Raw genomic sequence first — 26,511 nt, forward strand, 5'->3', positions numbered from 1 at the left:
GCTTCACCACTGGGACTGAACTAAGCTGGAAGCCCAAAGTGAAATAACTGATGTTTGGGGGAGTAACCACTTCTCATGGTGCAATTCCAGTACCTTCAGAATTTCTTATCATGTGCTTAAAGTAGTCATTTCTTCCAAAACAGTTCTACTGTAAAGCCTACATTGGCTAGCATTCATTTTGCACGACAAATCTGTCCTTAACTAAGGGCTATTGTTAGCAAGAGACACCTTAAGAGTATTTGTGGCACCTTAACAACTTAAGACCTTTTATTTGGCATATGTTTTTGTTGATGGCAGCTCAGTTCCACAAAAGCTTATGCCAAATCAAGCTTACTAGTTTTTAAGATGACATAAGAGTGTTGTTATTTTCCGCACCACCACTTTTAGTTCCAGCTTAGTTTCTTGTTAGTTCAGAATGAGAGCATTTCTACTTCCTTCCCTTGGGTCTCCTGACACTAAGCAATACCCCTGCTATTTCCTCTTAAGCCTTCCATTAGTACATTTCTTTCTTATCTCCTCCTCTTCATGGAATATCTTCCATCAGGTAGTAATCATAGTTTCCTAGTTTGAATGTTTCCATTACAAAAGCTGGGAGGAACATGGCAGAATGCACATGAACAAGGCTTGTTTTGAAGGGGGCCAATGTAACAGGACAACATACAACATCTGATATTTTCCAAGGTCAGATTTAAATACAATAGTCCACACATACTGGTTTATTAAGATGAGATATGATCATCTAAACTAGGTCATATTTTTAGTTCAGTTGTTTTATGTGTTTCTAAGCAGTGCACAAACCTTGGGTTTTAGTTTAAATTGATTTTTGTTCATTCTCTATTTTTTGTGATAGGATATTATATGACCAGCTAAAATAAAATCAGAAAAGCATGAAAAATCTATGCATTTTTCCATAGAGAGAGTAATTTCTAAGACTGACGATATGACTTCCAATCCAATCTGGTTTCCCGTTATTGCAGTTCTAAAAGCTATTGCTCATGATCCTCTTTTAAATCTGTAGTTCTTGGCTTATTGTTCATCCCCCTTTGTGTTTATATACCTTGATTTTTCCAGTGCAACTTATTCTAATTCTGTACATTTCTCCACTGTGCTGTGCATTCACATACTAAACACAGTGCTAGATCACCACACCATTTGTATACATTATTGTGGGACTACACTGTTGAATACTATACTGTCAGCGGTGGAAAATAACTTTATAGCTCAACAAATTGAATGTTCCCCCATCCAGCCCTGGATGATTAAAGGCACTGCTATCTCTGCTGAATTGTAAGCTATAGAATGATGTTAGTGGAAAGCATCTCAGCATTTACCAGTTCACAGTTATTTAGGTGCATCAAGAGATAAGATTATATGAAAGAGATGAGGTGGTAGATAAGATTCAAAGGCTTTAGGCTGTAGATTAGCCTTATTATCAGCAGGCTTCTGTTCAAAGCAATTGACTTGGCAGGTCTATCTAGCAGTAAGCCAGGAGCAGGATATGAATGCTTTAACAATTCAGGGTTTACTAAAGAATACCTGGAGACCATACATAGTTAGAATTACAAAGAAGGTGCACTTTTTATTTCTGTTCTTTCACACACATGTCAGCCCTTAACTGATCCCAAAATGAGAAGACACACAGATTTTTAAACATTTTTTTTCCTACAGGGTAGCTCATCACAGCCATTTCAGATTTTAGTGCTTGGTCACATTTGTGGGATCTATTATACAAATTGCCCCAATTAAAATGGAAGATATTGGCTCAAAAAAAAAAAAACACTTTTGTTTATCTCTGTAATTCCTACAACCAGCAAAAAACCTCTAATGGTCAACCTTCCAGATTTATCATTATACATTCATTTAACTTATTGTCAAGTGAGATAACATTCCATCTGATCTTGGAAGCTAGGCAGGATCAGGCCTGGTTGATACCTGGAACAGGGACTGCCAAAGAAGATCAGGTGCTTTCTGCTATATTTCTGAAGAAGGCAGTGGCAAACCTTGCGTAAAAAACCCTATGAAATTCACAGGTAACTGGAATTATGCGCACACTCACACAGAGTGTGAAGTCGAAGGCTTTCACAGAGTTTTTGATAATCTATGGTGAAACAATGCTTTGTAATTCTTGTCAGTAATCTAATTCCCGCCTTTTGTGATCTACATCTTCCTCCAGAACATCTGTCAAGGAGATGTTTCCCATGCCTGCTCTATAAACACCTGCTTCCTTTAGCTCTGCAGAGGACTCGGAGAGAGTGTGGCTTGCCTCAGAAAGCCTAGCTCACATTCTAGACATTGTTTTCTGTGTAGGATAGGTCAATGGTGATCTGGGCATGGAGGAGCGTTCTGCTGTTCCATTGTCATGGATGGATCACTTGATCAGATCACTTGCTGGGACTCAGAGCCTCTGCAAACAGTGGTGTCGTTAATTATGGTGTCGCCCAGTGCAGGAAAGGCAAGTGCGCCCCTCTTTGATCTTCTGTTCCCAGGCTTTCTCCCCTGGGAGGAATCCTGGGGATGGAACAGCCTGCAAGGGTGCACACATGTCCCTCCTACACCAAAGGGGGAGGAGGGCCCAACTGGGTGTCATCCCTCTTCTGAGTGTTACTCAGTGTGGTTCATACCCCCCGCACCACCAAGTGATGCCACTGTCTGCAGGGGTTGGTAACCTATTAAAATGATCCATCCCAGGATGTTTATGGATCAGGGTGGATTCTTGACAGTTCTTGGGGAATTTCTTGCTGCCTTGGCAGGTGATTCTGTTGAAGCCCTGGTTGATCGCCAGACTGAGAAAATGAGCAGGGCAAACAACGTGATTGTTCCTAAACATCCCCTCTCATAGAATGGAACTGAAACAACAAGGAATTGGCAGCAATGAAACAAGTGAGACAGAAACTAGAGTGACACTGGCAGAAAACAGAGCAAGTCTGAACAAAAAACAAGTTAAAGTCCATCTGAAGACCTGTGGTGGGGCAGTAAGGGTAACATTTTTCTGCCATCAGGTTTTTGGAAAATGACTGGGGTGTGCTTTTAATGTGGTGTGGTGCTCTTCTTAAGGTTTATATGTAGTTTGTTTTTTTAAAAAAAGTAAATTAATTTAATGTTAAATATTTTTAACTTTATACATTGTTTAATTGTTTTTTAAAAACTTATATTTATACTTTTATTGTTTTTGTGTAGTTTGAATCTATATTACTTTAAAATCTGTTGCTATCTACTTTGAGTCTCATTATTGGGAGATAGAAGGACTATAAATGAATAAAACAAACAAACAGTTCTTGACAGAAATTTTTCTGTCAATAGTTCTTGATAGAAGTGGGCTTTAAACTAGGAATTTTTTGATTGCTAGCTGCGCTGTATCAGCTTTATATGGAAATGCCTGTCCCACTCTTCTTTGCAGTGCTGAAATAACAGAGGATTAGGGAGAGCCTCTTTCCTGTGGGAATGAAGCACAGAAAAATGTCTGTAATTTCTCTGTATTGTGTGGTCTGAACAGTATTTGAAAAAAAAAGTGAATTAGTGTAATAATATGAGTAATATGTCCTGTGCCTTATCCTCGTTTTCCACTTACCCTTCATCAGGATCTCTTTATATTCTTGGAAATTGCAGTAATAGGCCGCAGTCACAGTAATAAAGTGCTATGTGAAAAAAAGAAGTTGTCACTTAGAGCAACCATAAAACAATAGCAATGAACGTTGGGAGAAAAAATAGTAGCAGTTTAGTAATAACCATAAACCAGTAGTAATAAATGTTAGCACAATACATAGTTCAAATAAGTCAAGAGCAGAACTGTTACTTTTCTTGTACTTCTCCTGGAGGTAAAGCAACTATACAAATATGGCTTTGATTAACCAAATATACACCCCATTCCACCTCTTTCCCATTATAGCAGCCCCTTCAGAGATAGGCTGTTCTAGAGTTTCTGATTGTTTTTATTGCCTTCCAGTACTTTCCATTGGGTCATCTCCACAAGCTGGTTTTCATAAGATCTTGGAAGTTATAAATTGGACTATAATTCCTCCCTACATCCCTCAGCTAATGTGTCCATTGAGACATTTGACTTCACTTCTGCCTCTCCCATCTGCTCTCATACTTCTCATACTTCCATTCACTTTCTTAGGGTGTTTGGCAAGTCATAGAATCATAGAATTGGAAGAGACTGCAAGGGCCATCCAGTCCAACCCCCTGCCATGCAGGAAATCTAAATCAAAGCATCCCCGACAGATGGCCATCCAGCCTCTGCTTAAAGACCTCCAAAGAAGGAGACCCCACTACACTCCAAGGGAGTGTGTTCCACTGTCGAACAGCCCTTACTGTCAGGAAGTTTCTCCTAATGTTGATAGTAAGCACACCTTTTGATCTGAGTGGTCATGTACAGAACAAAAAGGGGAGACCCATTTTTGAATCAAAAACACATTCTTAAAGATACCTTTTAAATTTTGCATATGCTCAACAAGTATGAGTGATTTGAGGATCATTTGGACAGTGTGTTCAAAGTGGCTAAAGACAGTAAAGCTATGGTGTTTTCTCTGATTTACCCTACTGGGAGAAGACGTATTGGTTGATTTGTAGGGTGGCTGCCAAAGCTACTTAGCCAGAGCCCAGAGCTGGTAAAACAGAAAAAGAACCTTCATTTACCTATGTGATCCACAGATTTTTAACCAAGCAGTAATGATGGAGAGCACAGGAATTAAGCAGTTTTTTTTCTAAAAGGTTGGCTATATACTCTAATCCAGAGGGAGTTTACAAGCCCTATGGAACTTGAAGCCAGAGCAAATTTTATTAATCTATTGTTTACTTTTTTGCCTATCATTTCTTTCAGAGAGCACACATGGCTCTCTTCATCCCTACTTCATCTTCACAATAACCCTGCTAAGTAGGCTGAGGGAAAGAATGATTAGCCAAATATCTCTCAGTAAGTTTCAGGGCTCAGTGGTGATTTGAAGTGAGATCGCCCATTTATCAGTCCAGCATTGCCCACTACATGTTGGTTCCCACAGGTTCAAATAAAGGGTGTTGGTTTATGTTAGCTGGAAAACAGCCAAGGGTTGGAATAACATTGCCCCATTAATTTTTCTGCCTCTGACTTAACATCACTGTTTTTCATTTATTTTTTGCCCTTTATGGCCAATAGCACTTCCTGAAGCCATTATTGGCAATTGATTCACTGGTTTTTGCCTCCAATAGTTTGCTGCTTCTTGGCCATTTTGGCACCTTATTTGGGGTTAGATACCATCTATCATCATCTTATAAGGATTCTTTTAAAATACTGTCAAAGTAAATTTAATATCTTGAACCATATTTATACATCTATATGGACAGCAAGTCCTGAATGTGCTTGGACAACTATGGAACTACTAAAGCAATTAAAAGATTAAATCCTGAAAGTGCCAGGCCCAGATGGACTACTGCCACCATATTATAACAAAATTAAAGATGAAACTACTTTCAGCCATTAAATATTGTGTTTGATAAGTTATTAGAAAAGGAAGCAGGTTTGGAGAAATGTCTGTATTACATGATTCACAGAGAAATTACAGAGACATTATCAAAAAATATAGATCTATCTTACTACTAAATAGGACTATAAGATATTCACCACATCTTGGCAAGCTGATTGAGAAGACACATTTCAAGAAATCCATGGCGATACAGAGTGAGTTCCCCAACACCAGGCAATTAAGAAATATACAAAAACTTTTCTCACATATATTGAATTCTTGAACATCAATGACAAAAGTCTGTTTTTATTTTATGTTATATGAGAAAGTGTTTGATAATAGTTCTCGGAATACTTATTACAAGTACTGGAGAGAATGGACTTTGGTGAATATATTATTTGGGCAATAAAATACTACTCAGTCCAAAAATCCAGATCTTAGTAAAGGAATGCAACAAGATGATGAATATAAGAGGGACTAAATAAGGGTGCCCTCTCCACCTTTACTGTTTATTTTGAAACTGGGGTCCATTGAGAGGTATTAGACAAATCTATGAGGTGAGGGTAAAAAAAGAACAGTATAGCTGAGAGTTTATGTGGAGGAGCTGTGATAGACACAAAAACCCATTGGACTCAATGAAGGCTCCTGTGGAGGGGGGGGAGAACAAGGTGTTTGGGTCATGCTCATGAGGATTCGGACTGTATATTTTAATCTTGTAAGCCGCTTCGATTGCATTTGTAGAGAGGCAGGATATAAATATTTATTATTATTATATATTATTATTATTATTATTATTGTCTGATCCATTATTAATTGCATGTTTGCAAACGTGATCCCACATGCCTCTTTCTTTCCTGAAACCTGCTTGCATCTCTGTGATGTCTCATTCCATATAGGTAGGAATCTATTCTGGAGAGTTTGAACAACATTTGCTTGCATGAAAGTTAATGCTATGGTTCTGTAAATACTAAAATCTTCTGTGTCTCCTTTTTTTGGAGACACAAAAAATCTGTGTCTTCAATCTGTGTGCCACTGTTTTGTTTTCCATATTGTTGGATATTTTAGTTAGAAATGAACTGGCTCGCAGATGGTGCCGCCGCGAAAGGATTGGATATCTTCGACATGGCTCGGTTCCATGAGGAGGGACTTCTTGCAACAGACGGGTTGCATCCACGCCACTTGGAAGAGAAATGTTTTTGCCAACATCTCAAACTTGATCAGGAGGGATTTAAACGAGTTCCGAGGGGAAGGGAGGCAATATAAGGAAGGCGAAAGGGATGGCGAAAATAGTCAAACTGACATAGAGGAAACAAGAAAAAATTGCAAGGACCCAACAGTTGGAGGCAAAAAACTTGCACAGGCAGCAAGTAAAAGGGACCATGGTCTGCGATGTCTCTACACTAATGCACAGAGCATGAAAAGCAAGATGAACTCGAACTCCTAGTACAACAAAGCAAATATGATATAAGGCATCACTGAAACCTGGTGGGATGAGTCTCATGATTGGAATGTGGAAATAGAGGGTATAACCTTTTAGAGAAAATAGGCCAAACAAGAAAGGAGGAGGAAAGCACTATATGTCAGAGATATTTACACCAGTGAAGAGATCCAGACATCAATCATGGAAGCCAGGTGGAGAGCATCTGGATAAAATAAAGGGGAGAGAAACAACAAGGATGTTACGGTGGGATCTATACAGATTCCCAAGTCAGGCTGAGGAATTGGATGATATCTTTCTAGAACAGATGACACACACAGTCAGAAAAGAGAGATGTAGTAGTGATGGGCGACTTCAACTATCCCGATATTTGCTGGAAGTCAAACTCAGCAAAATCCTCAAGTCTTGCACTTCCTCACTTGCCTGGAAGACATTCATGGTCCAAAAGGTGAAGAGGCAACAAGGGGGTCAGCTATTTTAGATCTGATCCTAACCAACAAGGATGACTTGGTTATGGGGTGCAATGGTGGGATCATTAGGTGAAATGGAAGAAGGAAAAATAAAATGCACAGATAAGGATGGGTGACACCTGGCTGAATGAAACTACGTGTGAAAGGGATCTAGGAGTCCAAGTAGACCACAAGTGAACATGAGTGAACGTGTGATGCGGCAGCTAAAAAGGCAATGCTATTTTAGAGCTGCAATAAAGTATAGTGCCTAGATCAAGAGAAGTAATAGTGCCACTGTATCTGCTTGGTCAGCCCCACCTAGAATATGGTGTCCAGTCTGGGCGCCACAATTAAGAAAGGACATTGAGAAACTGGAGCGTGTCCAAAGGAGCACAAAAATGGTGAAGGGTCTGGAAACCATGCCCTATGAGGAACGACTTAGGGAGCTGGGATGTTTAGCTGGAGAAGAGAAGGTAAGAGGTGATATGATAGCCCGTAAATATTGAAAGGATGTCATATTGAGAGGAGAAAGCTTGTTTTCTGCGCCCAGAGAACAGAACCGGAAACAATGGATGCAAGCTACAGGAAAAGAGATTCACTGAACATTAGGAGGAACTTCCATACAGTAAAGGGCTGTTCCACAGTGGAATGCACTCCTCGGAGGGTGATAGAGTCTCCTTCCTTGGAGGTATTTAAACAGAGGTGGATGGCCATCTGTCAGGGATGCTTGGATAGGATTCCTGCATTGCACGGTTGACATGGATGGCCCTAGTGGTCTCTCCAACTCACGATTCTATGATTCATGATTCTGGTGTGTAGATTGTAGCAGTTCTGTTGGTATGTCACTGTTCCTCAGGATTTATTCTTCCAATTGTTTTGAGTGCTGCTTTCCAAGAATTTGAAATTTATTTCATAAATGTATTTCCCGTTTGTGATTCATTGCTTCATCTTTTTATGTAGACTCTTCTGTGTACTAGCTTTCATCTTTTCTTTTTTTATTACATCATGGTTGGTGTATTATCCGATTCGATCATGGAGCACCATGCCCTTGGTTAACTTCCTTGATTCTTGAACTTTGGAACAGTCTCTTGCTCGCACTTGTTGTTGGTTTTATTTGCTGCATGATTTTTGTAGTGATCTCTTTAGGCAGAATCTTGAATAGTTGACATCTATGGTTATATTTTGTCCCGTCTCCCTTACTTTGCTTCTATTTTTCATTAAGTGCTTGAAGTGTTCATCTGTCATCCATTGTTTCTTCTCTTTTTTGACCACTTTATCTATATCGCATTCCTCTTGACTATTCTCCAACTTCTGTATATAGTTTTGTCTGTTACTAGGCTTAATGGTGGAAATCTGTTTCTCACCTTTCTTAAACGTTTGGAGTTTTCCAGATCAAATTTTGTAAAGGTAACAGATTTATTCTTCAGCTTTATCTTATTTAAATATTAGTAGTTCATGATCGTGCTATTGTCTGCACCTGTTCTTATTTTTTGTAAAGAATAGAGCATCTCCACCTTCTAATCTACAGTTGGCTCTTGGAACATCGCTGGGGATCCGTTCCGGACACCCCAATAATTCCAGAAACCATGCATATCAAGCCCCATAGCTTGAATGAGGCCAGGTGCATGTGGGGCATGTACCACGGGCATGGTGCGCACCATTGGCGTAATGGTGGTTGTTTCTCTGTGATTTTCAAGTCCGTGCATCTCAAGTCCGCGGACTTGGAGGAGTAAATGTATTTGGTTTTTGTGTTACTGTCCAGTAATGTACATGTACAATCTTCTCCCAGTTGTAAAAAGGATATTTGTGATGAATAGACTGTGCCCTTACAAAACTCATCAAGCGCTCTATATCTTGTTCCCTCAATGAGCCCAAATCTCCCCACTGTCTTTGATTATGCTCTCGCTCTACTTTGGCATTCCAATTGCGTGATACTACATAGTCCTTTGACGCGTTGTCATTTCCTTCTGGACTCTTTCATCATAGAAATTCTCAATTCTTCTTCCTCTGCCTCCATGATTAGTGCATATATTGGATTATAGTGATGTTTATTGGGTTTCCCTGATGTCTATTGACATTATCAGCTAGACTTATCATTATGTCCTTTGACAATTTTGCTATGCCTTTCCTCCCTATTAGGCACTCTGTTTTCCCTTTTTTTATTCCTGAGTAGAACTAGTATAGTGTGTGTGACCAAAATTCAATTCCTATCCTTATCTCACCAACCTAGTAATTGTTCATTATTACTATGTCTAGCTTCCTTTAACTCATGCTTCCATATTCTAGACCTATGATGTAAAGCTTTGGAAGTTGGAATTCATTTTTTCAAGCGCTTGTGTCTCCCAACCAGTTTTGAAAACATGTGCCTTTTCAGTACAATCTTGTTTAGTCTTGATACTAACTGTTCATACCTTTTAGCTCTGGTTATGTCTGCCTTGTCTTTGTTATAAGTGTATGTGATACAAATATAAGAAACTGATTGTTTTAAAAAAGAAGCTTCAACGTACTCTTGAGATCGTTCCAGCCAAAAATGAGAATTTATTCATATAGTGATTGGTGGGACAAAAGACCCCTTCAATTCCTGTCCCTTGCATAATCCAAAAACAACCCAGTTCCACCCTCACCTGCTTTGCTTTGCTTTTGAATGTTCAGATTCAGTGAAGTTAAAAAAATCAGGGCAGGGATGTAAGCTAGGTTTTAGGAAGGGGGGTCCAGACAAGTGGGCTGAGTGCGCGGCGCAGCAGCACACACCAATTTTTCAATGGAAGGGGGGGTCCGGACCCCCAGAACCCCTCCCCCCGGCTACGTCCCTGCAGTGTCCCTTATCCAAAATGTGTTTTTTTAATTTTGAAATACCTGTATTTCCATATATGTACATAATGAAATATCTTGGAGAGATACAAAATCTAAATACAAAGTCTAAATACAAAATTAATGTACATATACAGTGGTACCTCGGGATACGAAATACCCAGGTTACGAATTTTTCGGGATACGAAAAAATCCCATAGGGAATTATTGTTTCGGGTTACGAAAGTTTTTTCGGGTTACGAAAAAACTTTGGCGCTATTTTAAATGGAGCCGTGGCGGAGCCGCGGCTTTTTCCCCATTAGCGCCTATGGGTTTTCGGCTTACGAAGGCTTTTCGGGTTACGAAAGCGGCCGCGGAACGAATTAATTTCGTAACCCGAGGCACCACTGTATATCTTATCCTGAAGTAATTGTATACAATATTTTAAATAGTTTTCTGTATAAACAAAAAAAAATTATACTGAATGATCAGAGAGCAAAGGTGCCAGTATCTCAGCCACCCATGAAAAGAGGTTTGGTTTTTGGGATATATCAGATAGTACAAATATCAGTGGCAGACCTTCAATTTTCAGTACTCCTAATTGGTAGGGATGCTGCCCTACTTAGTAAGTCCAATTAAAATTCATGTTAGCAATCAAGCCTCTATTGATTATAATCTTTGCATATCTATCTGCAACTGCAATTTTTAAAATGCATTATTCTTTGTTTCTGGACAAAAATACCCTTGAAAAATGTTGAAAATTAATTACATTATCTACAAAATAATCTCTAATTTTATTAATCCCATTACTTTTCAGAGAAGCCACCTTTTTTTTATAAAAGCATTTTATATACAAAAACAATAAAAAAGCTTCAAGTTACTACATAGTATCAGAAAATATATTGAAGTTCACAGATCAGTACTTCCAAAGTCACTTTAAAAACAATTCCCAAACACTATACCCATACATTTCAATATTCTCTTTTTTTATATCAGTTTCTCTTTTTACTTCTTGTTACCTCGAAGTATATTCCCCCAAATTGTACAATTTCTTAAATGTTATATTACAAATAAGTTGCTTATAGGTTATTGTGTCTGCATTCTTATGTCTCTAACCTGCAATTTTTCATTATCTGGTCCCACTCTTCCTCTATTAGTGTAGCGTCTTTATTAGATAAACGGCCAATGAGAATGTCCATCTCTTGAAATTCATGGATTTTTGCCCACCAAAGATCCAAATCAGGTATTATTTGGCTTTTCCAATATTGAGCTAATATAATTCTGGCGACAGTTATTAAATATAGTATTGTTCTCTCATGTTTAATTTTGATTTGCGCAGGAGCTTTGTCTAACATATTCAGTAAATACATTTCTGGTCTCATTTCAAAATTCATTTGAAAAATGTGTTCAATTTCTCTGTGTATGTTTTTCCAGTACAACTTTAGTTTTGGGCATTTCCACCAAACATGGAACCAAGTTCCTGGTGCCTTTTCACATTTCCAACATAGACCCGGGCCCGTTTTGTAAATTTTTGTTATCTTACTCGGCGTTAAGTACCATCTGTGTTCCATTTTCCAATAATTTTCCCGGAGGTTTTGACATTTAGTGCAGAGAAGCCACCTTTTAAAATCCTCCCCCCTTTCTCTCTGGCTGCTCAGTCTCCCTCTGTCTTTTTTATTCTTTTGTCTTGCTTCTTTCAAAAGTCTCTTTTCCTCTCCTACTATCATCAATCCTTGTGTCATTGTCACTATCCGTATTGTTTTGTTTCTCTTATCCTCAGTGTTCTGTTTAATAGTTCTGGCTGGAATCCTATTAGGGACATGACATGCACATTACTCAAGGTCACACATATGTATAACTTGTTTTCAGTGGGGTGCAAGGGAATATTTGTTCTATCCAAAACCATCCAAAACTCTGGCAGCATTACTTACTATGGAAATATTAGTGAATGCATTTTTACGCCGAATCTTCTGGTATTGTAAACCTGTTATAATAAATGTTATTTTCACAGCCCGTGAGTCCTATGGATTGTTGTTATGTTGTTACCTGTTGTCTTCAGGTAAATTCTGACTTATGGCAACCTTCTCCTAGGATTTTCTTAGCAAGATTTATTCACAGTAAGACTGAGAGAATGTGATCTGTCTAAGGTCACTCAGTGGGTTTCCATGGCTGAGTGGGGATTTGGACCATAGTCTCTCAGAATCCTAGTCCAGCACTCGAACAACTAACCACATTTCTGGCTTTCATGCCCTATGGAAGTAGAGGCTAATACAAAATGCTAACAGAGATCCATGCAGTACATTCTGTACTGGACAGGGCACAGGGCATTCATTATGGGAAACATTGTGTAGCAGTTGCACCACATGGCCTTACGTACCCCCTCTTCTTTGATTTAGAGAAGACAAAAATTTGTGAGATGTTTTTCTTTTATTGAATCCTTATTCTGTCAGAGGAAAGGTGGTTCTGACTGTGCTACTTCATGTTCAGTTGTAACATTTAGCCTTGTATATATATGTGTCCAGGGATGGTTCAGTTTTCAGGGCTAAACTGCTTTAATTTTTGAGAATCTCAAACAGGCCAGCGATGACAACACTCTATGTGGGTTGTGGTTGGCCTGGTTGGTACTGATCTGGTCTAACAAGCACTACTCTGCCTCCTCTACCACTCTGTGCTTTCAGTAACACTTACTCCCCACAGTTGTTGTTGTTTGTCTCCAAGTTATTTTCAATCAATCAATTATTTTATTGCGGTCAATGACCATATTAAATGACTATATTCCCAAATTCATATGAATACATAAAATATATACAATATGTACATACTATGAACATCAGTAAGTTACTTTTGACTTATGGTGACCCTAAGGTGAACCTATCATAGGGGTTTCATTGCAAGTTTCTTCAAAGGGGGATTTGCCATTGCAATCCTCTGAGGCTGAGAGAGGGTGACTTGCTCATGATCATCCAGTGGGTTTTTATGCTCATGTGGGGATTTGAACCCTGGTCTCCAGAGTTGTAGTCCAATGTTCAAACCACTACACCACACAGACTCCATCCCCCCTCCCCAGTATATTCCTATATATTTTCTGCCACACTGTCTCATCCACTCCTTTTGGGCCCATATTGGAAGCAAACATAACAGTCAATTTTAGTAGCATAGATTGTTGATGTTTCTTTCCTTCCCAATCCCAAGAGAGAACCTGTACAAAATTCCAGCTGTGCTTTCTCTTCTTTTTCCCTATGAATTCGACATAGTTGCTAATCTAACCCTGCAGTCAGCACTACCAGAATGTGATGAATTGTTCTCACATAAAAGTTGCTGTGTGAGAAAGGTGTTGTCAGCATATCAGGATTCACAGGTATCATCTGTTTGTAAATATGTTCATGAAATTCTGTGAGCTTGGCAGCAAGTTTTGAACTCCTCCCTCAGACCAAATTCCCCAGGCACTTAGAAACATATTCTGTCTAACCAAAACCTATTCTCTCCTGGGTTGTAGGTGTGCCTCTATACACTATGGTGCAGACCTACCAGCAACAAGCATCATCATCACCTTTCACAATGAAGCTCGCTCCACCTTACTCCGCACAGTGAAAAGGTAAGGTATTTTTAGGTCTCCTGAGCCATACGGTCAAAATTGTAAGACTGCAAGTCTCACTGAAATCAGTGTGGCTTAGTAATGAATAAAAAGGTTTAAGAATGAGCTGTAAAGATGCAATCACAGGCATACTTAGTAGGAAGAGAGCCCCACTGGATTAAGTAGGACTTATATCTAAATAGAATGGCTACAATCTGGCCTGATGAACTCTGTCAGAGGTTGCTCTGAGCCTGCAATTATACAAATCTGTAGGCTATTTGATCACTGAGCACTGTTACATAAATAACCCAATTAACATCACTGTTTTCCACATCCACTGATATCTTAAATATCAATGCTATTTGGATGGTTACCTTGTTAGTGTCACTGTGTGAGACACCTGGGACCAGCTTAAAAACACCAACAACCCATTAACATCATGTGCCTGTAGTTCATTCATTCTTTTAATAAAATCAAGCTAGAACAATAAATTCAAAAAGGCTTTCTTTTTAGCCATCTATAAAACCCAGCTGATGGTGTGAATTATATAATCTTTCACTGGCTACACGATTCTAGGAACTAGACCCAAAAGCCCTATAGCTTTTCCAAGCTCTGCCCTTCCTATAAATGTAAAATTTTCAGAAATTCAGAAGCTGGGGGGGGGGGGGGAAAAACCCCCCCCCGGTTTTCCCAGGAAAAAAATTGGACATTTTTTGGGGGAAATGGTGTGTGTGTGTGTGTGTGTGTGTGTGTGTTATATTAGTACTCTTTACAGATTAAAAGCTACTTGGTTACTTTAGCAACTTAAATGTATTATGTTTTATTTCATTTGTTGTAAGATAATAAGGTTTGGAACTTTAAAAGTATAATTTATTCAGACAGTAATTGCAAATGGAATTTATTTTTACATTTTAATTTTTGTTCGCTTGTTATGATTTGAGCTGCAAGGTCCTGAACTGTAAGGAACAATTAAACTGCAAGGAATCTCTTTGGTTTTGCCAGTTTATGAGGAACAATTTAGAAAAAAGAAAAAGAAAATGTCAGCATGAGCAAAATAAAGAAAACTGCTTTGTCTCCTTGAGTCCTACATAGTGTCAAGCAGAATTAAAGCACTTCTTCCCATAAAAAGAACTAAGAGGATTTATTTGTCTTTGTGGAACAAAAATAAATAAGTTTTTAAAAAACTAAAAGGAAACCAAGACCAGGAATTGCACAGGCCTGCACACAGTGTTACCTAGAATCAAAAAACTGAAAATGACAAGGGCCATCTAGTATGGCACACCCTGCCATACAAGAATACAGAAGTAAAACTGTGGAGGTTTTGACACAGGAGGGACAGCGTCCTTCTGCCATCCTTAAACTTGGCCAATCGGGTGATCAGGGGCCTAAGATTATCACACCCCGGTGTGCTTCTGCCATCCCTCTCCTGTGGGTAAAGTGTCATGGAGATGTCCACACGCACTTCTCCCATTGGTAAAGTGTCATGGCACCATCATTTGTTATTAACAAGAGCTCCCGTTAATATCAAATGATTGCTCCATGACACTTTACTGATGAGAAAAGCACATGGGGACAGCTCCATGACACTTTACCCATGGGAGAAGGATGGCAGAAGCATGCAGGGGTTTGATACTCAACTGTGCAATTAGCCAAGTTTAAGGACCACAGAAGGATGCTGTCCCTCCCATGTGTTGAAATCCACTGTCAAGAGATGGCTAGCCCATCTCTGTTTAAAGACCTCTCTAAGGAAGGAGAGTCCACCACCCTCTGAGATAATCTAGTCCATTGTCAAACAGCTCTTACTCTCAAGAAATTCTTCTAAAGTTTAAGCAGAATCTGTTTTTCTTGTAATATGGATCCACTGGTTTTTGGCCTAGTCTCAGGAGCAATAGAAAACAAGTGGTCTCCATCTTCTAGGTGATATCCCTTCAAATATTTAAATCATAGAATCATAGAGTTGGAAGAGACTGCAAAGGCCATCCAGTCCAAGCTCCTGCCATGCAGGAAATCTAAATCAAAGCATCCCCGACAGATGGCCATCTGTTTAAAGATTCTAAGGAAGGAGACTCCATTACACTCCGAGGAAGGAGTGTGCTCCACTGTCGAACAGTCCTTACTGTCAGGAAGTTCCTCCTATCACTGAGGTGGAATCTCTTTTCCTGGAACTTGCATCCATTGCTCCGGGTCCTGTTCTCTGGAGCAGCAGAAAACGTTAGCTCCCTTCTCAATATGACATCCCTTCAAGTATTTAAACAGGGCTATCATATCACAACCTTCTCTTCTCCAGGCTAAACATCCCCAGCTCCCTAAGGCGTTCCTCATAGGGCATGGTTTCCAGACCCTTCACCATTTTGGTCGCCCTCCTTTGGACACACTCCAGTTTCTCAATGTCCTTTTTTAATTGTGGTGCCCAGAACTGGACACAATATTCCAGGTGGGGCCTGACAAAAGCAGAATATAGTGGCACTATTACTTCTCTTGATCTAGACACTATACTTTTATTGATGCAGCCTAAAATTGCATTGGCCTTTTTAGTTGATGCATCACACTGTTGACTCACGCTCAACTTATGGTCTACTTGGACTCCCAGATCCCTTTCACATGTAGTCTCATTCAGCCAGGTGTCCCCCATCCTATATCTGTGCATTTTATTTTTCTGCCCTGAGTGCAGTACTTTACATTTCTCCGTGTTGAATTTCATTTTGTTAGTTTTGGCCCAGCTTTCAAGTCTATTCAGTTCATTTTGAATTTTGATCCTGCCCTCTGGAGTATTAGCTATTCCTCCTAATTTGGTGTCATCTGCAAATTTGATGAGTATGCCCCCAATTCTGTCATTCAAGTCATTGATAAAGATGTTGAATAGCACTGGGCCCAGGACAGAGCCCTGTGGGACCCCACTGGTCACTTCTCTCCAGGATGAAAAAGAGCCATTGTTGAGTACCCTTTGGGTTTGGCTAGTCAACCAATTACAAATCCATGTAACAGTTACCTTGTCTAGCCCACATATTACAAGCTTGTTTGCAAGAATGTCATGGGAAACCTTGTCAAAGGCCTTAGTGAAATCAAGATATACTATATCCACAGCATTCCCTTCATCTACCAAGCTGGTAATTTTATCAAAGAAAGAGATAAGGTTTGTCTGGTATGACTTGTTTCTATGAAACCCAAACTGGGAGTCTAGTTATGTACAGAGCTCCTGGCTACTAGCTAGTTCCAGAGGCAAGTCTCTCACTCCCTTCCTCTGAGCAAGTCCCCACTAAGGGAGTAGTGAACAGAAAAGTGTAAAACTGAAGGAGATGTCCTCCAACAATGTGCCCAGGTGACCTTCTCCTCTGTACTCCAAACCCTCCTTGACAATAAAAAACAAAAATGAATGTGAAAAGAAAAATTTGTTCGCACATCACAGTCTTCTGGTCTCCAAGGTAGACATAGCCAGCTCCCTAAGTTGTTCCTCATAAGGCTTGATTTGCAGACCCCTGACTATTTTGGTTTCCTGTTTCTGGGCATTTTCCAGCTTGTCAAAATCCTTCTTGCACTGTGGTGCCCAGTCTTCTTGTTATGTAGCTGTTAGAAATAATTTGGGGGGGGGGGAGTAAATACATAAACAGCTTGTCTTAAACATTTTATTTCTAATTCTAAAATAAAATATTCCATAATACAGTCGACCCTTTGTTTTCATGGGGGATTCGTTCTGGACCTCCCAGCGAAAATGGAAATCTGACAATATTCAAACCCCATTGGTAGTGCACTCCTGTGAGCACCCATGGGCATGTGCTGTGGGTGTGTGCTCCATTTTATGTCCCTCCATTTGCCGTTCATGTGTAAACAAGGGTCGCACATTTAGAGTCTGCACAGAGAGACAACTGTAATTTCCCCCATTTTTTTCCAGGAAAAAAGGCTGTGGAAAAATGGGAAATTTTCTGAAATGTTTCTGGATTTTTAAAGGTTTTCTGATCTTGAGTTTAGTATCTTGATTTCCAAAAAATACCTTTGGGCCCACATAATGCTATACAGTACTCTCTTGAGAATGCTAATCAAAGTAGCCAACCATGGACCACTGCTGACTCATGAGCCATTCACTATCAATCTTTGTTGAGCTTCCAGGAAGGAAAGAAACAATTGGAGCCAGTGGGTGCAAATATGATGCCAGTCCCTTGCACAGTGTGGGGGTGGGGGGATGCCTATATCCAATATCAGACAGATTGAGAGATACTGTACTGGCCTAGTGGAATAAAAACACCCAGTGAATAAAGACACTTCCTTCACAGCACTCTTGACCTCGAAAGGAATGAGAGATGAAAAATAAAATGCAGCTATCTAGTAAGGTTATGGGATACAGAAGGTGACACAGGCTATGCTTTTTAGAATTGAGATGAGATACATTTTAAGCTACTCTCCTCATTCCTCTAAACTGAAAACATTGGTGTTTTTTGTGGGTTTTTTGGGCTATGTGGCCATGGGATTGGTGAGAACAGAGAGAGAATGAGAAGTGATTGAGAAGCTTGACCTGTCCTGAATGTTGTTGTTTCTTTAAAGAAAGGAAGGTGTATATGATGACTGAAGGTGAGACCCTCTGGATTGCATCCTTGATGGCATCCCTGTTCCTATTTTGTTTAGTCAACCTACTTCTTGATGTATTTGGAGGAAAAAATGTTTCTACTGACCATTGCCTCTAGTGCCTTTTTACTTTATGATTACTCTTTCTGTTTTCCTGTGGGAATATCCTCTGCTGTCTTCAAGATCTTAAAATTTGGCTCAAAAAGTGTACCTTAACTCCTTAAGTCATCTGCCTGGTCAAAGGAATGCTCCTTTTCTGTGGATGTGTGTTGGGGGAGGGAGAAGGAGAGCACAAGAGCAAGAGAGAGCATCTCAGCTGGAAGGCAGCTGAGAGCACCTCCGGCAGTGATGCATTATTCATTGGAACTATTTTCCCTCACTCCAGGTCTTGGGGTCTTGCAGAAAACTGCTATGTGAATAAATAACAGGCTCTTTCAAGTGTAGCCAAACCAGGCTTCATGAATACAAGGATAGTTGCTGCACATTGCAGAAAGCAAATCTCTTGCAAGGAGCAAGCTTTTGGTTCAGGGAAGGGTTGCCCTTGAGAAGTATAGTTTTTTGTTCCTTGTGGAAGGCAGGGCAGTCCCAAGACCCCACTGAACCATTCACTAACAGTGTCCAGAATCATTAAAAGCATGTGAAGCAACTGCTTTGCCTTAGAATACAGCCTCCATCTGAGGCAGGAAGACTCACAACACACACAGGCTGATAGCTGCCATAATTCCCATTTTGGACACATCCAGCAATGCAGCTTTGCTAGGAGGGCCCCATCCTGTATATTATTTTTACTACACCAACAGCTGACTACAAATTCCAAGTACAAATGATCTCAAAGCTCATGCTCCTAATTTTCAGTGGAAACAGGCTAGAATGAAAATACTTTAAAATTCCTTTCCATTCTGGAACCCTCCCTCCACATAATCTCATATGTAAGAGGGTTGATTATTAGAGTAAGGAGAAGGCTTTCTACATATACATAATCCCAGAAAGTAAACGTTCTTTTTTAAAAAGCAGTTCATTTTAGTTATAGTTGCAGGAACCCAAACTGGTTAATTATTATAGTGGTTATTGTTTTAGAAGATAATTATTTACTTTTCTGATTCTTGAAAGTAACAAGTTGCTTTTTATTGTGTCAAAAAAACTTCTTAACCCCCCCCCCCCCCCCAATTCAGCAGCAGTGAGGCATACATATTCAACTAGCAGATGAACTACATTATATTCCATGTTGGCCGTTTAATGAAGCCACACTCCATAATGATAACAGTAACTTATAAGTTACAGTTGCAGTGCAAGAGAGTAAAGTTGTCCCTTGTTATAATAATTCTGTAAGTTGTTTATAATTTGTGTACATATGCAAAAGATTATGCTGAATTACAATAAAATAGTATGGTTTAACTATATAATTGTTATTTGTAACTACTTCCAAGCTTAACATCATCAGTCCATCACATCCAACTTTCAAGAGCTGACTCCTGTTGTTAAAAACAGCAAGTCCTGGGACTAAGCTCCTTTAAATCCTGATTCCTGTTAAACTCTGATTATCTTCTAAAGCTCATGGGATCATTAGGAATTTAAGCTTTTTCATAATGATAAAGTGCAAATTTGTGGCTGTACTTCAGTTTCAAAAGGGACTCAAGGGTAAAGCAGAGGACTAGCAGGCAATCATCCATGAAAGTATATGTCTAGCAGAATTTGTGGTCTTACAGTCAGAGAAATGGTTGGCTTTGACCTTGAGCATAATGTTAGGTTAAACCAAAGCAGGTAAATAGTTGCAGTGGCAATGCTAAGGCAGAATTATAGCACTATGGTTCCACTTTAACTGTTATGGCTTCATCCTGTGGAATCTTGGGGGTTTTAGTTTGGTGAGGCACTAGAGCTCTCTAGCTGAACAATCTAAATTCCTTCCCTAAACTGCAAATCCCAGGATTCCATAGAATGGAACCATGGCAGGTAAGTGGAATAATTGCCAAAGATGCCGTATCTTTGGTTTGGCTAGGTTTTACCTAGATTCTAGACATGCTACCCAGTATATGTTTGGACTATCATCTGACCAAGATTCCATGCTTTAATCTTTTCAAATAATTCTCTAGTCCTTGTAGGAACGGTGATATGAGACAAAATGTTGAGGTACTGCCTTACAGCCACATAAATCCTTCCCCTCTACATGCGGTGAAGTGAGAGAGGGTATAGAAGGAAAGGGAGAATCAGTGGTGTGAGCAGAGCAATGGAGCACAAGCAACAAGGGAAGGTGCACAGCAAGGGGGTGAGGAGAGTGAGGGAGTAGGAGGGAAGGGTCGCATGAATGGTGGCATGTAAGAAGCAAGGTTGCTTTGTGAAGTGCAAGTTGAAGCAAAGCAGGGAGCAGTGGCATTGATGACTGGGGTCTCACCTGGTGCTAGGGCAGGACTTCCAGGGTTGGGGCCAAAAGGGCACACCCCTTACCTTGCAGCCAGGTGCCAGCTTAGTAATGAGTGAACCAGCACTCATCAGGGAGGGGGCTACTCTGGGCACTCCACCCTCCCTGCCAGTGGCATCCCTGCACTGTGTGCATGGGGTGGGAGTGTGTGCAGCAATGGTGCATGGGAGGAGTATGGGGGGAGAGAACCTGACTGGGTGTCACCCACCTTCTGGGGTGCCACCCAATGCGGCCCACACCACCACACTCCCCTAGTGACATCACTGGCAGAGAGTAGGTGATAAGAGAACACTAGCAGTGTGAGTGATGGAGTGAAGGCAACAAGGGAGGGGAATGAGGGAGGAAAGGGGGATGGTGTGTGTGTGGGAATATGAGGGAAAGTGGTGTCACTAGAGGGGTGACACCCTAAGGCAGTGATGGTGAACCTTTTAGAGGCTGAGTGCCCAAACTGCAACCCCACACCCACTTATTTATTGCAAAGTGCCATGTCCCTCTGGCTTTCTAGTAACAAACTCTGACAAACTCTGTGCTGGGGTAGCGGCACCTGTGCCCACAGAGAGGACTCTGAGTGCCACCTCTGGCACATGTGCCATAGATTCACCATCACTGCCCTAAGGGAGGTGACACCACTGCTCCTCAAACACCATCCTTTTGCCAGAAATGGGTTGTGGCATTCATCTGCTTTTTTTTAAAAAAAATATTCTTTTTCAATTTTATTTTAAATCATCTCATTTTAACCATATCTTCACTATGTATATGTAAATACATTTAGGTTGTGTGTATAATATTGTTATTTGAAGGTATGATTTTAATTTTGCTAGTTGTTTATGTCACAACTATTAGCATTATATTCAGTGGTATATGGGAATTACGATTTACGAGAACAGTGAAAAAAAAGCATTACTCAGGATTCTGTATGGTGTGTAATGGGAGGAGGAGGTCAGTGCGGGGGGGGTGATACTATGAGTTACTGCACCGGGTGACACCAACCCTAGGGACACCACTAGGGAAAGGTGCTTGCTTGGATAAGCAGGAGCATGAGGGAAGGGGAGTGCTGTGTGAGCAGCAGTATCTAAGAAGTGAGGCAGAGAGTATTGCAGTATGTGCAGTTAAGGTAAGGGACAGGGAATACATGGAAGGATGAGCATTATGAACAGTGGAGAGCAAGCAACAAGGGAGTGGTTCCCACCAAGGATGTGAGATGAGATGAAGGAGGGAGCAGGAGGAAAATGGAATGAGATGTGCGAGTGGCACTGAGTAAGACAATAAGGAGAGAGGCACTGCAAGGTGTAGGGGTTAAGGGAGGATGAGCTGTATGAGTGGCAATGTGTAAGAAGCCAGGGAAATGTAGCACTGTGGGGGTGTGAGGGGAAGCAGGGGAAAGAATGGGGGGAATGGAGAGTGACAGGGTAAATTACAGAGCAGAAGAAGCAAGGGGACTTTCAGATAGGTTTGCTGAGAGACAGTAATGGTGCAAAATGAAGGGGTAAATTCCATGACCAAACAGACATTTGGTTCTCTCTGTTCCATGTCCAGCACTTTAAACATTAGCAAAGACTAGTTTTCTCAGTTCAGTTGTAATTGTAAAAAAAAAAAAGGGGGAGGGAGCGATAAACGTTGAAATATAGTGGACGGGGGAAATGCAACAATTAATGTATGGAATCTGCAAAATTAAAATACATATGAGTAATTTGCATGATTAGAATATTTGCATAATATGCAAATTAGGTGCCTGGATTTGAGGAAATGGATGAGACTACCCAACTCATTGTAATTGTGGAGTAATGAAAGGGCCCAAGACTAGAACTGGTTTTAGTGCAGCTGGTCCACAATGCAAATTGATGGCAGAAGCAAACCCTCATTTATCCTGTAGATAACCTGATCCCAAGAACGTATCAGCACTGAACGGGGAGAGTCATTAAATGATTTCTGATGGCAATATATTGTTTTATACACTACTCAAGAACGGAGCTTAGAAGTGCTTGCAAAAGTTGTTTTTAGACTACACCTCACTGCTGGAGGATTGTTCACATCCCTGAATAATGTGACTTTCACTGTCCTATGGTTACCCTTCCACAATGCTCCTGGCAACATATTCAACATCACCTACATTCTTAGAGCAAAATGCATGGTTGCACACCACTCTAACAAGAGGGAAAAAATCATGGGTAGAATTCTTAATATATTGTATGCTATTGGGAATGCTGTGGAAAGATGCACAAAATGGTAACAACTGCACTGCCTTCATGTAGCATGTGAAACAAGCCTGAGCAAGGACTTTTAAACATAGCTTCTGTGATGCAGGAAATGGCCGATCTAAACAGTTAGGAATTTATCACACAAGCAAAAAAGACGAAAGCATAGAGAGATGCTCCTGTTAATATTGCACAATAACACAATGATTATCGCACAACATCTTGCGACATCATGATTATCGTGCAGTTATCCCATGAATAGAGAGACATTCTAGCACAGCTTTTTATTCACAGGATTTTCCTGTGAATAAAAAGCGGTGCTAGAATGCCCCTTTATTCATGGGATAACTGCACTATAATCGCAATATCGCATGATAATCATAGCATTATTGTGAAATATTGGTGGGAGCATTCCACTAACTCCCATCCTTTTTGTTCATTTGATAAAGTCCTTAGATAGTCTTCTCCCCTCTTTTTATATTGATGTGTCTTTTCTTCTATTTGCTTATTTAAAAATCTTTCTCTTAGAGGAGGAAAAAGGAAAGAAATGGAACAAAAGATAATCGAGAAAGAGACAGTCATATAGTAAATGAGTTATAATTCCACTTTCCCGTTATACAGTACTCTCTTCCTTATCTTCCTTTGTGTTCTCCCCCACACACATTGTTTCACACTCTCTTTACCAGCCAGTAGTAGCAAGTCAGCTGGTTCTATTCCTCTTTTCCAATCCCATTTTCTTTTTTGGCGGACTCCCATGTTCTGTTATCACTGCACATGTTCAGTTTTTGTTGTATTCTATCCCTCCTTCCAACATCCCCCCCGAAAGATTTTTTTGTACCCTCAAGCTCGCTAATACCTCCATGTTGCATTTGGATTGTTAATATACTATTTTTGTTATACAAGAACCAGCACTGGACCCTAAACTTTTCAAATGGAGGGATTGAATGGTTTCTTAATAGATTTGCAAAACAACAATTAAGCTGTACCATTTTGTTGTCTCAGACAAAATGTTTCAGATTTCAGTCAGAGTACAGATATGATTTTGGGATTTAGCCCCATATTGTGGGGCAGAGAATTCTTCTTCTTAAGTCTACAGGATGAGTTCACAGTTGAAGTGAAGTTCTAAACGGCACCTCTCCAGTCTTAGCTGCTATGTAATGCAGTGTAACTTGGGATAGTTACTTTTTGAATTACAGTTTCCTAGTTTCTAGGGGCTGTAGTCCAAAGAAGCTGCTTTATCAAGCTCTGGTCCCTAGATTTCAATATACTGGGTGAGATTTGAAAGGACTCAGTCCACTAAAGTTAGGGATAGAAACTCATTACTGTACCTACTTTTAAAGATTTTGGCATTAACATTTCACATCAGGTGGACTTCTTCCTCACTGCCATTCCCCAAAGTGACATTAAACTTCTGTTTAGGAAAACAACTCTGCAATCATCCATAACTATTTAATTACATGTAATTTTCAACAGGTGCTACTTGAATGGCTAATTAATCAAAATCAAATCAGACGCTAATTGTTTTGGAAGGCCTACTCTGCCTGCTGTGCTTTTTTTCTGGGGCGGGGTGTGGGGATGTGGAAACATTTCTGTATCAAAGCATGACTAGTCACCACAACTGGAGAGGAAAATCCCTTCATGTTGTGAAGTTTTTATGCTCCCATCTCCCGCTTGCCTGGTTTTGCTGCAGTCCTGTGCAGTGAGAAGCCAATACCTGAAACAGAACAGTCCTTTTCATACTATGTACCCCATAACACTTTGCAGTAATTACTGACTGGTATGGGCACTGGCTTTGTAGGCGAATGCGGCAGCAATTATACTTGTAGTAATAATTCATGCCCAGCCTAGTGCATTCAGATCCATTTTATTGAGATACATGGCTTACCTCAAGCACCTTGAAAACTGTGCTGGATACTCCTCCTCCCCTCATTTCTATCATAAAACCAAGAATAAGAAGTGAATCAGAGCAGCAAGGAACTTTCTGTTAATGCTTTCTCATGGGAAAAGACCAAATAGCTAAGGTGTTTAGAAGCCTCGATATAGAGATTATGAATTTATGCTTACATGCACAATATATTGGTATGGGCAAAACCCTCACATTAAAAAAGCCCCCTAACAATAATTTACCTTGTCAAACACAAGCTCACTGCATGAAACCTCAGATGGTACAGCCCCTTCTACCATGTGAAGCCTGTGATCATCCCAGTCAATATGTTTGAATTTTTCCTCAAACATAAGCTAAAACAGTAGGGATGAAGGGAAAGTTGTCCAATGAAATGAGTGTAAATCAAGATTTTAATGTAATTGTGATGGAGTGCCATTGTGCGTCTCTCTCGCTTGCACACACCTTTAAACCTCTAAAGCTCTCAGCAATAAAGAAAATTACTGTTCTTTCTATTTCAAGTCTTGCTTAACCTTACTAAATTACTAAAACAAGTAAAGTTTATTGTCTCCATATTGAATGCTATCGGAATGTTGGGAAGGAGTTTTGCCATGAATGCAACTGAGGCATAATCTAAATTCAGAAGTACAGCAGGGAGTGGGGGTACTTGATAATCTCAATGGAACTGTGGGATTAGCACGAGATGTAGTTGCATTCCCCAGCCTCTGGTGATATACATAGCATGGGGCCCTTGTGTATCTTTCAGCATTTGGCAGATGAAAACTGGGAAACATGTGGTCAATATGAGCGTGGTCAAGATGGCTGAAATAATGAATTGGGAAGAACAGGCAACCTAGAAGAGGCTGCAACAGTTTGCTTCTGCCTGAACGTATTGGGAAGGGCAAGATTCCAACAGTCCAACCTCTTCCCTTATTAGTTAATTGAGTGCAGACTACTTTTGCTTTCTGAACTCAGTTTGCAGCAACTGACAATGGTTGTTGTTCTGTGCCTTCAAGTCATTTTGGAACTATGGTGAACCTAAGGTGGCCATGATGTGATATTAACACACAAAGACACACAACTTTGATCAAATGGCACAGTCTCCCTTCCAAGCTGCTTCACAGCAAATAGGTAGGACAAACTAACCTTATTGAAAAACAGTCAGCTTTTATAGAGAAGCAAAGGTCACAACACAGCAATTCTAACTGCACATATACAGTACACAATAAGCCTTTCAGCTTGCTTATCTCTAGCATTCGATCTCTGTCTAGTCTTTCCACTTCGCATAGGCTGCATAACAAAAGGAATGCAACACTGAGGAGTCCTTGAAGAGCTTGAGACATTTGCCTGTAATATCCTTTAGGCTAATCAACCAGTCTTCCCCTTTGAGAGTCTATGGGATCTCAGAGATTTAGCACATTCCTGAAGCATGTAAACTACAAAGATAGTTTCCTAAATGCAAAATGGCAGAGCTTTGGCTAAGCAGTTGAATACAGACTTAAAGCTTACACTATCACAGAGTTTTCTTGGCAAGATTTGTCATCCTTTGTTTCCTTCTAAGGCTGAGGGTGTGATTTGCCCAAGGTTAAAAGGGAATACAAGTCCTAGTGTCCAGAGTCCAGTGCTCAAACTGCTGCACCATGTTGGCTGAGGACAAAGGAAGGAAGAGAATGAAACTGGGACATTTTAAAAGCTGCTGAAAAGGTGGGACAACAGGAGATTAATTGCAACTATGCCTGCCAAACAGGGATTGTTGGAGGGACTCTGGCTAT

The 26,511-nt window shown here is 40.2% G+C and overlaps 1 protein-coding gene across 1 annotated transcript in view; it reads left to right on the top strand.

Annotated features, from left to right (window-relative positions):
* GALNT16 (polypeptide N-acetylgalactosaminyltransferase 16) overlaps positions 1 to 26,511 on the top strand; it is a 223,994-nt gene that overhangs the window by 129,281 nt on the left and 68,202 nt on the right. Inside the window, exon 3 of the mRNA XM_042446688.1 lies at positions 13,612 to 13,710. Within this exon, the coding sequence (XP_042302622.1) occupies positions 13,612 to 13,710 (99 nt within the window). The remainder of the gene's footprint in view (positions 1 to 13,611; positions 13,711 to 26,511) is intronic.

The sequence above is a fragment of the Sceloporus undulatus genome, chromosome 1 (genome assembly GCF_019175285.1).
Source record: "Sceloporus undulatus isolate JIND9_A2432 ecotype Alabama chromosome 1, SceUnd_v1.1, whole genome shotgun sequence".
Classification (NCBI taxonomy): Eukaryota; Metazoa; Chordata; class Lepidosauria; order Squamata; family Phrynosomatidae; genus Sceloporus; species Sceloporus undulatus.